The sequence below is a fragment of the Pteronotus mesoamericanus genome, unplaced genomic scaffold (genome assembly GCF_021234165.1).
Source record: "Pteronotus mesoamericanus isolate MK-2021 breed Mesoamerican mustached bat unplaced genomic scaffold, CSHL_Meso_final contig_163, whole genome shotgun sequence".
NCBI classification, from domain to species: Eukaryota; Metazoa; Chordata; class Mammalia; order Chiroptera; family Mormoopidae; genus Pteronotus; species Pteronotus mesoamericanus.
Window position 1 is genome coordinate 1,595,852 of NW_026555064.1, and position 16,402 is coordinate 1,612,253.

Consider the following 16,402-nt stretch of genomic DNA (forward strand, 5'->3'; position numbering starts at 1 on the left):
ATTATGGGTGAAACATTCTTACAGAATAGGAAATTTATGTGATCTCAAGTTATCATACCCATACCTATTAACTACAAAAGGAAAAATATATCTACAATGGAGAAAGAGCTATCACACAGACAATGGAGAGTCAAATGACTCAGTAATGTCAATATGGGAAAAATTGACATTTATGTTCCTCCGGAGGTGATGCAATGATAAGGACGCAGGACCAATCAAGTACTAAGTACTCTTCCCTAAAATGTCTAATGAACATAAACTCAAATCAATCTTTAAAAAAATCCAAATGTTGAACATTCAGTAAAACAACTAGCTAGGACTCTTTAAAATGAGACCATAATGCAAGATGAAGAAAGGTGGAGGCACTGTTTGAAAGAAAATTAAGGAAACAAGACAACAAAATGCAATGCACAATCCCTGAATAGGTCCTAAATTGTAAAAAAGGAAAAAAGACAGCTATAATGAAGATTTTTTTGGTGAACTAGGGAAACCAGAGTATAGACTGAATATTAGATAGTATAACTGGATCAATGTTGAATTTGTTGGGTACATAATGGTACTGTAGTTATATGTACCAGAATATTCACCTTAGGAAATAAAGTGTTTCCTAGTAAAGAGTTGAAGATTGAAGTATTGAGAGTGAAGTACACACACACACACACACACACACACACACACACACAGATACAGACATACAGAGAGAAATAAAGCAAATAAAGGTATGAAGAACTGGCGAATCCAAATGCAATATTTGAGTATTCACTGCACTATCCTTTCAACTTTTCTGAGATTTGAGGTTTATATAAATAAACAGCTAGAGAGAAATATCAATTACTCAAAATTCAGTACTGCAATTTCAACAAAGTTGTATGTAACTGTGTCTCCTTAATGCTGAATGGAAGGAAAGGAGAGACCTACTTGCAACCATCGCCATTTTTAAGTTTCTTCCATCTTTCATGCAATTTATTTGCAAGTTCGAAATCCACATCCCAAGTAGACCGATCCAGAGGAAGGCTGCCTTCCCAATGAGGATTTTCTAAAAGGCAGATCAGATTTAACATTTACATTTACAGAAAGCACAGTTCCATCAGTAAACACTGCCAAGGCTGACTGCTACATTTCTCAACCTGTGAGGACTACAGAGTGCATGTACGCCCTCTTCCCTTCCGGCTGCTTTACTAAAAGCCCCCTTACCTCCATGGCAAATGATATATCAACTCAAACAAACATGTGTAAAACAAAACTAAATTGAATTATGTAAAGGCAGTAACAGAAAAGACACATGGCTCATGATGCAGCCTGCAAGAAGTTAAAATTACACTTGGGACATTTTTAAAAGCTTTAAATCTCAAAGGCTAAACTGCTTCCCCATAAATGCTGCTCATCTTCGAAGTCCTTTGAGCTACTATGCAGAGTGCTGATGGCTAAACCCTCAAAAGAGGGTCAAGGCCCAGGGCGCAGCCTAGAGAAGGTGACATTTACATTTATAAACGGGTCTCCTGTTCCGCTGGCCCTCTCCATCTGCTGTGCTGTCTTGTCTTTGCTAAAGAGCACACCAGGGTGTGGAAGGTGGAATCTCCCCAAAGAAACCTCTGTACTATGATACTCTCCTTAGATTTAATATTTTAATAAATCAAAAGGCAGGAACAAAACAGGAAACAGCTTCTACGTCAACATTGTGGCCTCCGTCTCACACGACAACCAGCACCCCTGTAAGATGTTTACGCTCCTATAACTGAAGTCTTCAAATGCCAAGTCCAAGTTATTTTTAATAACTTTTTGTCAACCCTTTTTTAATCTTCCAGTTTTTCCTGGTGGCAAGGCTGATCAGCCAAGGATGATCAAATAATGTGTCTGGGAAAAAACCCTTCCAAAGTACAAGATACTTAAGGGGGCATTGTTTACACAAGGACTTAAGCATGTTTTTGGAGGATTCTTAACAATTTCGTGTCAGTCTGTTAAGGGCCATGCTCTTTAAGAACAGAATATTATGGAATTATGTTCACAGGACTAATTATCCCATCTACAGATGCTAATTTTCCTCACTACTTCCCATCCAACCCCCAACTAGAGTTCTACAGAAAGCCTCAGGGCAAAATACTTACCTGCTTTTGATTTTCCCATGAAATAATGCATGCCACAATGTGCTATCACTTCAAAACCCAGACTCCCTTCCTAGATTGAAAAGTAATATATGAATAACTTAAAACACAGCACTAAACATAAAAATCCTAATGCACTCAAATGCAAAGCAGACGTTGGCCTCCACCTCTGTGAACTTCCATTTCAACACAAGCTAAACAACTAGAAAGTGATGTCTTGGCTCCCTTTATCCTTGAATGAGAGCTCTGAACTGTCTCTCACAGGGAGGATCCCTACAGTGGATTCTGTTCAATAATCAATATCCACAGTGACAACCTTTGGGCCCCAAAGACACCAAGCTGCCTTCTGAATTAAAGATGAAATTAGTGTCAGGATATTCTTAGGTTTTTCTAAAAAACTGTACTCAAATCCTCTGAGAAACAGTAGGCTGACCTATGGTAACTCTTAAGCTACTCAGGACATTCAAATTAATGTCCTTTTTCCTCCAGGTGAGGAAAGCACTCACTTGCTACAACACACACCTGACACCTGCCTGCTCCCTCCCACAGTCACTCTCCTTATAAAGATCTCTTGATTAAAAAAAGAAAATTTCTATGACCTTTCCTGATCTAAATATGCACATACAAAAATTAACCTAACACTTTGTTTCATTTTCAGAGGTTTTATCTTGAGGATACTAACTAAACATGAGGCATTTCTAGCTATGAAACACCAATGCTAATAAGTGAGAAAAATCATAAAGATGGTTGCATGAATGTCTCATAGTGAAAAATTAGAACCCAGTGTTATACAGAACAGCTTGGATCAAAAAGAAGCAATAACAGCAACTAAATGAAAAGAAAGAAACATTAAGAAAAAAATGAGACATGTTTAAGATAGATCTAAATTAAATATCATTTACCCAAATTTTAGAAAGCATTTTCTTAATTGTGAACCCTTTCAGACTTTAGACTTGGTCCACTAAAGAATATCAAGGATTATGAGCAACTGAGAGTCACTTACCAGAAGTCTACATAAGCATTTAACCATCTCATTTATTTCACGTCATTTTAAGTGTGTGCTAAGAGCTGCGTTTTCTATAGCAAGCACACTTTCCGGAAATAAATGAAAATGAAATTGATCTATTTGTGATGCTTTATTCCATTCAAGAACCTCAAATTACTTTATGAAACATAGAGATTTCTACATTTAACAATTCACCATCTATGACTGGCTTGGTAACATCCTTAAAGAGAGCCTTAAAGAACATGAGCCTAACTTAGTCAATAAAACCCAAGCACTGTAAGTTAATAACATGAAACAGTAATTACAATAAAAATTATAATACATATATAGTTTTGTAAACAATACCTTGGTTGGTGCAGAGTAAATCTGTAGAGGTATTGCAAAAATGGCACCTATGTTTGTAGTCAAAAATACATTGGTGAATAGATTTATGGAAATGTCTTTAACAGCAAGTTTCAAAGAAAATATATTCCAACAGCCTGGAGGTAGAAATAAAGGGCCAGTGAAATTCAGAATCTAAAAAATAAAAATAAAAAAAAGCAAGAGAAATTACTTTCCTAATATTAACTATGATTAAAATCATTATAAAGTATGATACTTAAGTTCTTCTATACTTTGAGAACATAATTTTACTCAATTATTTCCAGGTCAAAAATTGAAATATGTGTATGTAAGTGATAGGCTTCAAATAATATTTAATATGCAACTACTTATAAATTTCACAAAAGTAATCATGTCATTTTCGTAGGTGGTAATTTTATAAAAACCAACTCTTTTATCATGAACCAGGCTTACGTTTACTAAATATAACTCTTTCAGTATAAATTATATATTATAAAATTTTTTAATAATGGTAACAGCAAGTATCTCTAAAAGATATATCTTGGATCCTTTTGAGTTCCTTGAATAAGAGTTTAATAAAGACAGGGATATCCTAAAAATAATTCTGAAAACATTAAAACTACTTGCTTTAAAATTGGTGAGTAAATATTAACTTTTGTAAATTAATTTCATAGTATCTTACCATAAACAAAGCTTAAAACAGGCTAAAACTTGGATAAAAATACCTTCAAAAGGTGCTTGGCCTCCTTGGGAACAAAGACATCATTTAATACAACACTACGGTCAAAATGGTTGAGGCACCACACTGTCCACACTCCTGATGTGTTCTCATGGGTCTCGAGGTGGAACTGGGCTGCAGACGAGTCCATTCTAAAATACCTGTGAACACAGCATGTGCGGCATCAGCCCTGAGCATAAGAACCATCGGCACTTGAATGAGCATCTAATTGGAAGAAGGGTAGCATCGTGACATGTCAGAGCCGTACAGATCACCTTCCCAACCTTCCTTCCCACAAGCACATCGCTGAAGGCCAGGGTGGAAACGACAGGGCCAGAACCCGGACAGGTCACAGAGATGGAACCAAGACCCAAGTATAACCGAGAAACACGCCATGAGTGTCAGTTCTCCCACACCTGGATGCCTGGCCCAAAACCTATTTCATGAACCAAATCATTCCGCTTCCCCTTTCCCATTCTGCAAACAACCCTTTCCCTGAATGGCAGCAGCGTTAATGCATGGAAGGCAGGCCCAGAGAATCAGACAGGTCTTAGTTATACTTTCCAATCATTTCTAAACACACACACACACACCCCCCGCCCCAATACAATTTCAGGGAAAGTGGAATTAACCTACCCTGGAACCACCAGAGAGGAGAGGCAGGCTTTTAGTGTTGGAGTATTTTTTGTTTTCTTCACGACTTCTTTCATTCCACCGTCACACAATGTAGCTGTTTTGAGGTGTAAAGAAATAAATGTCAATATCAGTATCTTTTCCTTTGCTATGCCTAAACAAGAACAAGATATGTTATTTATAACTTATTATTTCACTCTCTGTCTCCATTAAAATCATGCATCAGATATAAATGGTAAAATCCTTTCTCAAACACTATATTTACTGGCTTGCTGCCAACGATCTAAGCCAGGGTGTCTGCCACCCCGCCCCATTTTTATAAACCAACCTCTCACTTCTTCTTTGAGGGAAAAAGGGTCAATGCTTTGTGGCTTTTATTTTCCAAAGCTCCGCATTCACCATAAGTAAGAGGAAAGCCCTTAGGTCTGCCAGAGATGACAGAAGTGATGAATGGAGCTCAGCTGGGTGGGAGAGGGGAGCATGTGGAGGCAGGAGCAGGACAGAAATACCACCTCAATGACAAGAAGGAGCTCCTTAGTCAAGGTGGGGGTCCGCTGCAAACACCACTGCTTTGTCAAAACAACAAGCTGTCCTTGAGCTAGGTCACCAGCTCAAGGTACTGAATCACTGTACTGAACTGGTTTCATCGCAACTCTCTGATCACTGGTACTGAATTCTTAATACTAACACCCAACTTTTTTTTAAGCTATTATGTATGATTAAAAAAAAAATTCTAACATGAACAGGAAGTGTGAAAATCTACCTTTCCCTCCTGCCTTCCCAATTATCTCAGAGGAACAGATGCTAATGGATTCTTGAACACTTTTCCAGTTTCTCTATTTCATAAGCAAGTACATGGATACCCTTAAAAAGACCCAAATGCACACACACTGCCTGCGTGACACGTCGGCGTATGCTTTGTAATAGCTGTGGGGCATGCCCTGTAGATGAGCTACAACAGAATCAGTCTCCTCTCAATGGACGTACATGTTGTTGTTGCACACAGTGCGCATTTCTGTAGGTAAAGTTTTGAATAAATGTGTATCTGTAGATAAGTTCCTAGAAGTAGAATTCGGAATAGAAAAGCACATATGGGCATTTTAAATTTTCACAGATTGCCAATTGTCCTCCAAAAAAAACCTGTATCAATTTATATTCCTGTCAAAAACATGAATAGTTCTTTCTCTTAATCATTATCAACAGAGGATACTGACAATCTTTTTCATTTTTATCAATCTAAGTAATAAATTACATCTCCCTTGTGGCTTTCATTGAAATTTTCTTTCAATAGAAGTGACATGTTTTCATGTTTAAAATCCATTTGCATTTCTTTACAGGAATCTTAACTGCAAGAAAAGAACCAAAAGGCAGGAGTGGGTTTACACTCAGTGGATCTTCGGCACCACATTCTCCATGAAGAATCAAAACTGGGGTCACACAACCTCTCTGCCCGTGAAGGGAGTACCTCCAAACACATTTACATTCTGGTCTTTCATATCACCCACTGAGTTATGCTTCCCACTCAAAATCCAGAATACAAGTGGCACCAACAACCACTTCCTCCATCCTACCTGCCCTTACAATGGCGAAGCCCAGTCCCTTCCTTGGAGCCCTGCCTAACCTGTGATTGCAAGCCATTTCACAGAAAGAACTGCCAGCAGTTACAGAAATAAATAGACAACCTCCAATATTTTAACACTCTGTACCTTTGCAAGTAAAAGAGGCGATTTTCGTAAAGTTTGTTGTAGAAGATGGTAGGAGGACTGGTTCGAACTGCAGAGACAGCGCACCTCTCTGTGAGAAATGACGGACATCCTGTAACAACAAAACAATCCACATCACCACTCTCGTCTGGGCACCTATTTGTCTCATTTGACTCAACGCTGTTAAAGTGACGAAGACGCTCAGACTGGCGCTCATAGAGCAACTGCTCAGCAGATGTGGCTACAACACTGGGAACGGGGCGCTGACAACCTTTACCCCGACGCGGGAGCCAGCAGGGGAAATGGGTTTACACGAAAGCTAAAGGGCATCGAGACAAAGTGCTTCCGTGTCTGTCCCTGAAAAACCCTCATGTTCTGCAACGAAACACACACTTGTCAGTTTAACGTTTACTTGATGTAGGCATTTACCATTACCTGTATCCATATAAGGCTGTTTCCTGAATGTAATATATACATATTTACGGCCGAATCATCTGTCCAAAAGAATCAGAGGGATGCGATTAAAACAAAAGCCATCTCATTCTCACACATTACACATTTTTCTCTAAAAAATGTAACTCGTTTTTCAACACGGCAGTTGAAACTGGGAGCTATTTTCCGCAGGGTATTCTTTTAAATCACAAGAAAAAGGATCCTCACAGAAAAGACTGACCTACCAGCAGGGGCTCTCTAATGATAAAGAACTACCAGCAGAGGAGTCCCAAGGTTAGGGTCAGACCACTGCAACTCTGAGTGTCACCTGGACAGCTTCCCATAAGGCTATGCTCTCCCGCTGAGTAGACAGCCCCTGGTTTCATTATTTGGACAACCACACTTGGGGAAGGTAAAACCCTGGGATCTCCAAACACAGCCTTTCTTCTAACCCTCACCAACAGAAGCGCTCCCTGGGGAACAGGTGTCTTCTCTACAGTGGTGCCCATCTGGCCGCTCTGAGAAGCACCAAAAGGTAGGGGCCTGGGGACAGGAAAGCTCTCCTGCTGAACTATTATTACTATACTCAATTCTGAGGACCGGAATGTAAATGATGTTTGGTCAACAATTAACACTGCCAATATAAAACTAGATTCTGGTGCCATTTCTTTCTCTGAATAGGTACGTGTGTGCGTGCACACACCGGAACAGTCTCGACAACCAATGGATAACAGCAAATCCTACATTATAAATGTCATGATCACACAATATGTGTCTCCAACAAAAGTGCTTAGACACTTAAATTGATGAACTAGGTTATTTCTGGTAAGTAGGACAGACATTTTCAAAAATAAAATTCACAGAATGAACACGGAAATTTATACGACTCTAACTTGTCAGGCATCCAGGAACAACCAGTATCCCATCAACTATCTAAAAAAAACACAAAACAGGAGGATTTGGTCAGCTGAGCTTCCGCAAACCAGTAAAACTGGGACAAGATGTAAGACTTCAAATACTTTGTGAATATTTACATTAGATCGTCGTGCCCAATCAATTTGTTTACTATCTCCAGAATGCCAAGGAATTCCCAAGGGAACTCAGAGTAGTTTGCATTTGCCTCTTAATTTACTCCAAAAATTTACAAGCACTACAGATTGAGAATGAGTTGCTGTTACAATCTCTTAACAATGAAAGTGGAGGCTCTTTTGGGTTGGACTGCAATGATACAATCCACGAGTAAGTGCTACAGAGTGATGATGCATTATGATGATAATACATTACCATCAAAACTTTCAAATATTCCATCTTACCTGAGGTCTCAGATTTATCCATAGCTACGTATATAATAGAAAGATGATCTAGCAAATCTTGTGTGTTTTGTTCAAATTCTTTCGAGGAGTTTTCCATTGTTACAATTATGCTCATTTGTAGCCGTAAAACATCATCTGATTCCAGATAACAACTCTGAGGTGGGAGGGATGGAGGAAAAGAAAAAGAAAAACTCAAAAAATTATCTGAACTTTGTGATCTTAAATTTTAGGGATAAAGAGCACTTCAGGTACATGTATACTTCTGAGAATAGAATGCGCTGCTTTCTTTTTAATGTCTAAGCAAAGTGACAGGAAGAAAGGCAGAAAGAAAACACTAAACTTTCCCTTTTACCTTTAATCGCTGACACACTTTATTATGTAAACTGCATTCCAGTTGCACCTGTAAGAGGCTAGTATTAGTGGTTTCTGCCTAAAACAAGAAAAAAAGGAGAAAAATGACTTAAAAGAAAGCAAAAGGCACAATATAGCATTAAGAGAAGACAAGCTATCATTTATTCAGAAACTACTTTACTCATTCAACAAATATTTCAGTATCTGCTAAATGTTGGGTGTTATCCTACCTACTGGAAATACAACGGTGAATAAAACAGAAAAATCTGTTCAGTCACTAAGTTCACATTCTAATGGAAATCATAAGCTCTCCCCTTGAGCAACCTGAAAATTCTGACTATGGCAATAACCAAATAAATATGTTCTAAATATACACAGGAACACTGTAGCTTGGCATCTCATACTTCTTGATCACTTTGTTTCAACACAGGAGCCTACTTCTGTTTTACAGTAGGTGCACCCAGTAGAAGCCGATGAACTGTTCTGACGTCTGCCTTCCATCACAGAATGACTTGAAAAGCTAGGACAAAACCTAAGAGATGTCCAAAATTCAAGTGGCTATCATTTTCCTTTTCAGTTACAGTTTCCATTCAGTATTATTTTGTCTAGTTTCAGGTGTGCAGCAGAGTGGTTGGACAACCATATACTTTACACAGTGTTCCCCTCGATCTTTCCAGCACCCACCTGGCACCATGCAGAGTTGTTACAATATTATTGACTCTCTTCCCTATGCTGTGCTTTACACCCCCGTGACCAATTTGTACTTCTCAATCTCCTTACCTTTTGCATACAGCCCCCCCACCTACCCTTCCCATCTGGCAACCATCTGTTCTGTTCTGTAAGACTGTTCTGTTTTATCTATTGATTTTATTGTACCCTTTAGAGTCCACATATAAGTGAAATCATATGGCTTTTGTTGTTGTCTATCTGACTCATTTCATGCAGGGTAATCCCCTGTAGGTCCATCCATGCTATTGCAAATGGTAAGATTTCATTCTTTTTTTATGGCCGAGTAATATTCCGTCATATATATGTACCCGGACTTCTTTATCCACTTGTCTATTGATGGACACTTAGGACACTTGCGTGTCTTGGCTATTAACGTTGGCTTAAGTAACACTGATCCCATGTGCACTTGAAAAGAATACATACCCTGTTGCTTTGGGTGCAATGCTATAAAAATATCAATAAAATCCATCTCATCTAATGTGTCCCTTAAGGCCACTGTTGGATGCCAATAGAATGTGCAAGTCCCCTACTATGATTGTAATACGGTTGTGTGTCATATTTTTAATATGTGGAAGAGTTATGAATGGAAGGAACAAAAGTATACAAAAGAATACAGAATTTCATCAAGTTCAAAGATCTTAACAGCCACATGAGAAGATACTGACTTATCTTGAAGCAGGAAATGCAAAGTCCCATCTAGGCTTTGAGCCATTTGGGTAGGAGGGCAGGGTCCGCAGGCTCTGAGTGCACAGAGCAGTCAGGTGCTGCAGCTTGTGATTCCAAAGGGCCTGGCTGTGAGCCTGCCTCCTCTGCTGAGTTTGATGTGCCTGGTGTTGTTATTACCAAAAGGCACTCAGCTTGGCAGCCACCACCAGAATACCAGAAAATGTCCGCAAGGTAAGACAGGATTCCTCAGATCCTCGGCTGACTTCATTTGGGGCAAGTGTCTATTTACTCCAGGAAGATTTAGTAAGAAGTAGAATAACCCTAATTATATTTAATTTGTTAGGTTTATAAGAATTACCAAAGTACATGATACAAAACCCCATTTTAACTACTGTAATCGTCATTCACACAATTAGAGAAAAAAATAAAATAGATTATATTTTAAAATGCAGTAAAAATATTTAAGAAGTTTAACCAAGCTTGTAAATGGGACCAAACATTCACCAACAGCTCTTTTTAAAAAGTACAGTAATTGCTAGTATTAGCTAGACTTAAACCGAAAACCAGCACTTATGAACAAAACAGAACACCTTAAAGAAGAAAGAGATTTTTGAATTTGTCTTTCTGGGAACAAATCCCACTATCAAAGACAAACATTTTTTAAAAGCCCACCACTTCTCTGAACTGCTTTCACCAAAGTTACAAACGACCTCCATATCCCAATCCAAGAGAAATTTCCCTTTTCGCCCAACCCTTCTCCCCCAGTAACACCATTAACCATTTGTCCTTCTGGCTTTTCTCTTTCGTCTTTGGCTCTTCGTCCTGGGGGCATCAGATGCTGACATTATTCTGCATTCTGTCTTCTGCCCTCTTCACTCTCTCCCGGGGTGAGCGGTGGCGGGCAGGGAGGCTCTAGGACAAGCTGAGCTTTGTTTCTCCAGCTCAGGCCTCTCTGCACACCCGTACATCCAACCAAGCACAGGGCATCCTCCTGAACCCTCCCTCATACAAGCCGAGGCCGCGAGCCTTGCTCTGCGCCTCCTCTGAGCACCATTATTCATGTCCTTACTGAAGCCAGAAACCTGAAAACCAGCTTCACCTTCTCAGTTACCCTCCTGAAACAAACCCCAAACCAACTCCTACTGATTGTACCTTCACAGCAGCCCCTGAATCCATGTGCTGATCTTCATGCCTGTGGGCCACGTCCAGCCCACTGCCTGCTCTTGCTAATAAAGTTTCCTTGGAACACAGCCGTGCCCATTCTTTGTGCACTGTCTATGGCTGCTTTCATGCTACGATGGCAGAGTTGAGACTTGCAACAGAGGTCTATGGTCTGCCAAGGAGGGAGAAATAACTACTCTCTGGGCCTTTACAGGAAAGCTGGTGGGCCCCTTGCCCTAGTGGGAAGGAAAGACAGAGGCAGGCGGGCTGCTGCGCCAACCTTCCCCTAGCGTCGCTGTGTCCGCCTCTGCCTTCTCCACGCCACTGCCCACGTCGCATCAAGAGTGAGTTTATAGAAGAGGGGAGAGGGGGACAAATGGTGATAGAAGGAGACTTGACTTGGTGTGGTGAACGCACAATACAAACTGATGATGATTATAGAATTGCACCGTTGAAAAACCTATGTAATTTTATTAACTAATGTCAACCCAATAAATGCAATAAATAAGGGGGGGGAAAAAGATGAGTTTACAAATATGTAAATCAGGTCAAGCCACTATCTGCTTAAAACCCTTCAAAGACTCCCTTCTTGGCCCAAGTCCCATACCCTTCAGTGTAGCTACAAAACTCAGACACCTGCCTAGTCCCTACCTCCTTGTTTATGCTCCTGCCTCACCGGTCGACTTTCTGCTGTGTTTTGCCTTCAACCTCTAAATTAGCCTTTGCTTTGAGCCCACATTTCCGACCCACCGTCCCCTCCACCTAACTAAACCCAATTCAGCCGCCCTGTCCCAGCTTGCACACCACTCAGGGAGACTTCTCCTGACACCGCAGTGGGGTACATGCCATTACCCACACCCACAGCACCTTTCACCGGACCTTCCTTAACACTCCTCATCATAATGCCATGCCTTGTTCAAGGCCTGTCTTCCCCAGCAGACTGTAAGCACCTTGTCTGATGGTTTATCACGGTGCCTACCACTTAACTGGTACTCCATATACAGCTGGTGAATAAAGAAAAGTGGGCACATGGCTACCTGCTTGCTTGACAAGGGAAAGAAACTAAAAATAGTAAGCACTGGCTATAAAAGTAAAAGTGTATCAAAATCTGATATTTGGCATGAGCTTCTGATCTAAATTTTTCAGTGAAAGTTTAAAGAAAAACTCCTATCAATACACTTTCAACAAATACATTTATAATTAAGTTGGGCTTTTATAATCTACAACAATTTAACTATAGATCTTAACCTGGCAAGGCAATTCTCTTCCCTAAAATAGTTTTTCAAGTACTGAAATAATGTTAGAAGTTCGAAGTTATGATTTGGAACATCATTAAAAATCCTATTTGCAGGCCTGGTTGGTGTGGCTCAGTAGATTGAGGGCTGGCCTGTGAACCAAAGGGTCGCCAGTTTGATTCCCAGTCAAGGCGTATGCTTGGGTTACTGGCCAGGTCCCCAGTAGGGGGCACGCGAGAGGCAACCACACACTGATGTTTCTCTTCCTGTCTCCCTCCTTTCTCCTCTCTCTAAAAATAAATAATGAATGAGTTTTTTAAAAAACAGAAAAATCCTATTCGCATAGTATCTGATGTGATGTAAATCCTAATACTTTGTCATACTTGAAAAATTTCTGGATGGATGAATTTATAATGTACCATTTTAAGTAAGATTCTTTTATTAGCTAGAAACAAAACAAAAATAAGCCACTACATTGTTTCATTTGCTGTAGAACATACTTTGGACTCCCACAAGGGGGAGTTCCAGTGCCTCCAAACTGCCCTGGAAGCAGCTCATTTTTCTCAAGAAGAGAAGTTTAAATGTTCATGTCTTCCTTTTTCCAAAAAAAAACCACAACATATTGCAATCTTAATTTTAAAAAGAAAACTATAACCAAAACATGAGCCAGTTGGGGCAACCACAACACTGGGATCACCAACTCCCCCTGAAAGGACCCCAGCCGAGCCCATTTGCTAGGACTGCAGGGCACCTCCTTATCCAGGAGTGTGTGCGTGAACAGATCATAGAAGAAAAACAAACAAAACCCAGTTCTCTACCTCCCACACTACTTGAAAAAATGAGTTCATAAATTTCATAGCGAAAAGAAATAAGTAACTCCTTAGTAGTTTTTACATTAAGTGTAGGGTACCCTTTTAGAAGGCGGGGGCGGGGGATAAGGTGAAGGGGGTAAATGACTTATTAATGGGTCCTAAAGTTAGTGGAAAAATGCAAAACAATAGCAGGTCTTTTAATACAAGTCAGTATTTTTTCCAAGTCAATCAGAATAGACTGAGTCTCTTCCTGCAAGGGGCTTACAAGCCTAAAAGTTCTTCAACATGGAAACACATTAGAAAACATACCAAGACACAATTCAAAGGACAAGAAAACAGCAATGTAGCAACTCCTTTTGTGTGGCCTGCATTCCCTCGGTATTGTGGTGAAGGGGTATGAATCTAGGTAACTGGATCTAAGAGAGGAAAAATCTCCTTTATTTGCTCAGAAATTGGTCTTTGTGGACTGGGCCAGGGGCGGGGTGTGATTTGGGGGACTGTGTGCAATTAAACAGGATGGAAAATGATAGATGGTTTATATGACTTTTATTAACAAGACAAAAGTGCACGAGAACCCGTAACGTATCGATCCACAGCGAATGAACAACTCACAACAGGCCCCGCGATGACCATTCATGAAATCCTTTCACTGAAGGACTGAAACTCATGAAATGCCCAAGAATTATGTACATAAGTCCCAACCGTAGAGTCTGTTTTCCTCAGTTTCCCCACTTTCACAATTTTGAATGCTAAATTTTAGAGATCTTCATAAAGGTACATCTCTCACGCCATTGTGTGTACCAACAGGAACATGGTTTCCACGTAAGCCACGTGCCCATCTCGGCCAGTGGCCCACACACAGCGCTGGGTACAATACATGCTATACAGCAAATGATTTTGTGTGAAACGAGCACTTTCTGGGGTCCCTTCCACACAACACTCATGCTCTATAACCAAACTCCTCATTCAGCGTTTCCTGAATAACAGACAGACTCGGCGGAGTCCGCCGTCAGCGCTGTCTGGTTGCTTGAGCCTTGTGTTAAACAGCAGTTGTGTTTCACCCCTTTGCCACTACTGCCACTAACCCTTCCGGCCCTCAGATCGTAACCGCGGAAACAAAAGCTGCCGTTGTTGCCAGACTCACTCCCCGAAATATTTGTAAAAACCCAGGAATTGGCTGAAATGAGTTTTTTGTTTTGTTTTGTTACAAGGGAAAAGGGACTAGAGTATATGCGTAGCATTTTTCCTTCTCCACGTCTTTTGAGAAAAGACAGCGTGGCCACATGCCTGCATTCACCACGGACTCAAGATGAAGCCCAGCCCTAAGACCCTGGGGACATTCCTATGATTTCCAAGACTCAGTTCCTCCTTCAATAAAACAGAATTAATGAAGTCACAGCCACGTGAAAAACATTAAATGAGATATGCATGCCAGGCACGGGGCACGCACTAGGCCCTCCTGAGGGAGCATTATTATTTTTACTTGTGCATTCACAGTGAAGGCACTAAATTAGTAAAAGTCCATAACAAACAATGTAAATACATCAGGGAAGCATTTTTCTCACATCAAATTTGTTAGAGGGGAAAACTCCTTTTCCCCACACCTTTGGTCTCTAAGAGAAGGGATTTTTTTTTTCCCCCAAAAACACTTCTAATCCTTTTTGTCTTATTTCGCCATTGGTTGATTACCCAAGAAAAGAGAGAAGTGTTATTTATTGCACATCACTTCCCAGCCCCCCCGAATGTGTCACTAACCCTGAAAGAGAGAACAAGGTTAACACTCAGGTACTGAGACGTTTCGTCAGACCAAGTGGCAGGGGCCTGAATTTTTACACTAGGTGGCCCTGGCTTGTACACTTGGGTGGCTGGCTTTTAACTACTACCACCTGGGCTGGCACTTGCAAGAGAGCCATGTGGGATTTTCACCTTGGTGGGTCATGCAGCGTACAGGGGTTCTGTCCAAAGGCTAGCAGCTATTTTTATACAATTGGATGCTGCTGGGCCTTAAGCAAGTGGCAGGTGGGTCCTGAGGGCCTGGCTCAGCCCTTGAACCTGGGCCCAGGCTCGGCAAAAGTGCAGGCGTTAAGATGCAGGCTGCTGTAGACCGACCTTGAGGAGCAGAAGCACAGCTTTTACCTAAACAGGCATGGCTGTGGCCAGCATGGGGCTATGAAGAAAGGGTATGGCGGCAGAAATCAGTGAGGTGGTTCCTCAAAAAATTAAACACAGAACAACACAAAAGTGGCAGGAGGGACTCAAACAGATGCTCGTACACTCATATTCACAGCGTTAGACACGGCAGTCAAAAGGTGGAAACAACCCAAAATCCATCGATGGATGAACGAACAAACAACACGCAGTATATACACACAATGGACTATTATTCAGTCTTAAGAGGGAAAGAAGCTCTGACACGTGCTACAAGCTGGGTGAACCTTGGAGTCACTATGCCAAGTGCGATAAGCCAGTCACAAAAGGACAAACAGTGCGTGATTCCACTTCCATGAGGAGACCTAGAACAGTCAAATTCCTGGAGACAGGAGAGAGAATAATGGTCACGAGGGGCTGAGAGGAGGTGGGAATGGGGAGCTGGTGTTTAATGGGCCAGAGTTTCAGTTTGAGATGAGGAAAAAGTTCTAGAGATGACGTGGTGACAGCTGCGCAACAGTGTGGATGCCCTTAATGTCACGGACTGAACTGGACACCTAAAATGGTTAAAATACGAAATTTGTGCTGTGCATATTTTAACCACAAGGAAAGAAAAGAAAAAGGAAGAAATGAGAAAGAAAAGGAAAAAGGCAAAGAAAAAGAGAAAAAGATATTCCCCAGTCAGGACGCTTCTCAAAACAGAGCTTCCAGAATACTCTCTGCTGCTTTGGAGGAACCACTGGGCCCACCTCCCGGCAGGCTGTACAGACAGGCTGCTCAGGATTCTGTTCCTCTTTACTGCGCTGCCTTCTTGATGCAGCTTCAATTCAAGAGGCCAGCCCACTGACTCAAGAGCTCCTCCCCGGGTCGTTAGATTTATTAACCATGTAAATGCTAACCACCATGTTAGAATTTCAAGATGCTAAGGGACAGAGCCGTAGAAGGGTGACAGATTTTATACATAAAAAATAATACGGGTATTCTTAAGGAGCCATGCTGTCGCAGTGGGCTGAGTCACAGAAGTCATTTGACAACACGATCGCAGGCACAA

At 41.0% G+C, this 16,402-nt stretch overlaps 1 protein-coding gene across 3 annotated transcripts in view; it reads right to left on the bottom strand.

Moving 5' to 3' along the window:
* TMEM131L (transmembrane 131 like) overlaps positions 1-16,402 on the bottom strand; it is a 137,716-nt gene that overhangs the window by 37,318 nt on the left and 83,996 nt on the right. For all 3 annotated transcript variants that reach the window (XM_054562356.1, XM_054562349.1, XM_054562343.1), the window contains exons 8-16: positions 8,602-8,679; positions 8,250-8,403; positions 6,940-6,998; positions 6,508-6,616; positions 4,805-4,898; positions 4,176-4,329; positions 3,454-3,624; positions 2,106-2,175; positions 919-1,036 (exon numbers count right to left, since the gene is read on the bottom strand). In XM_054562356.1, the coding sequence (XP_054418331.1) occupies positions 919-1,036; positions 2,106-2,175; positions 3,454-3,624; positions 4,176-4,329; positions 4,805-4,898; positions 6,508-6,616; positions 6,940-6,998; positions 8,250-8,403; positions 8,602-8,679 (1,007 nt within the window). The remainder of the gene's footprint in view (positions 1-918; positions 1,037-2,105; positions 2,176-3,453; positions 3,625-4,175; positions 4,330-4,804; positions 4,899-6,507; positions 6,617-6,939; positions 6,999-8,249; positions 8,404-8,601; positions 8,680-16,402) is intronic.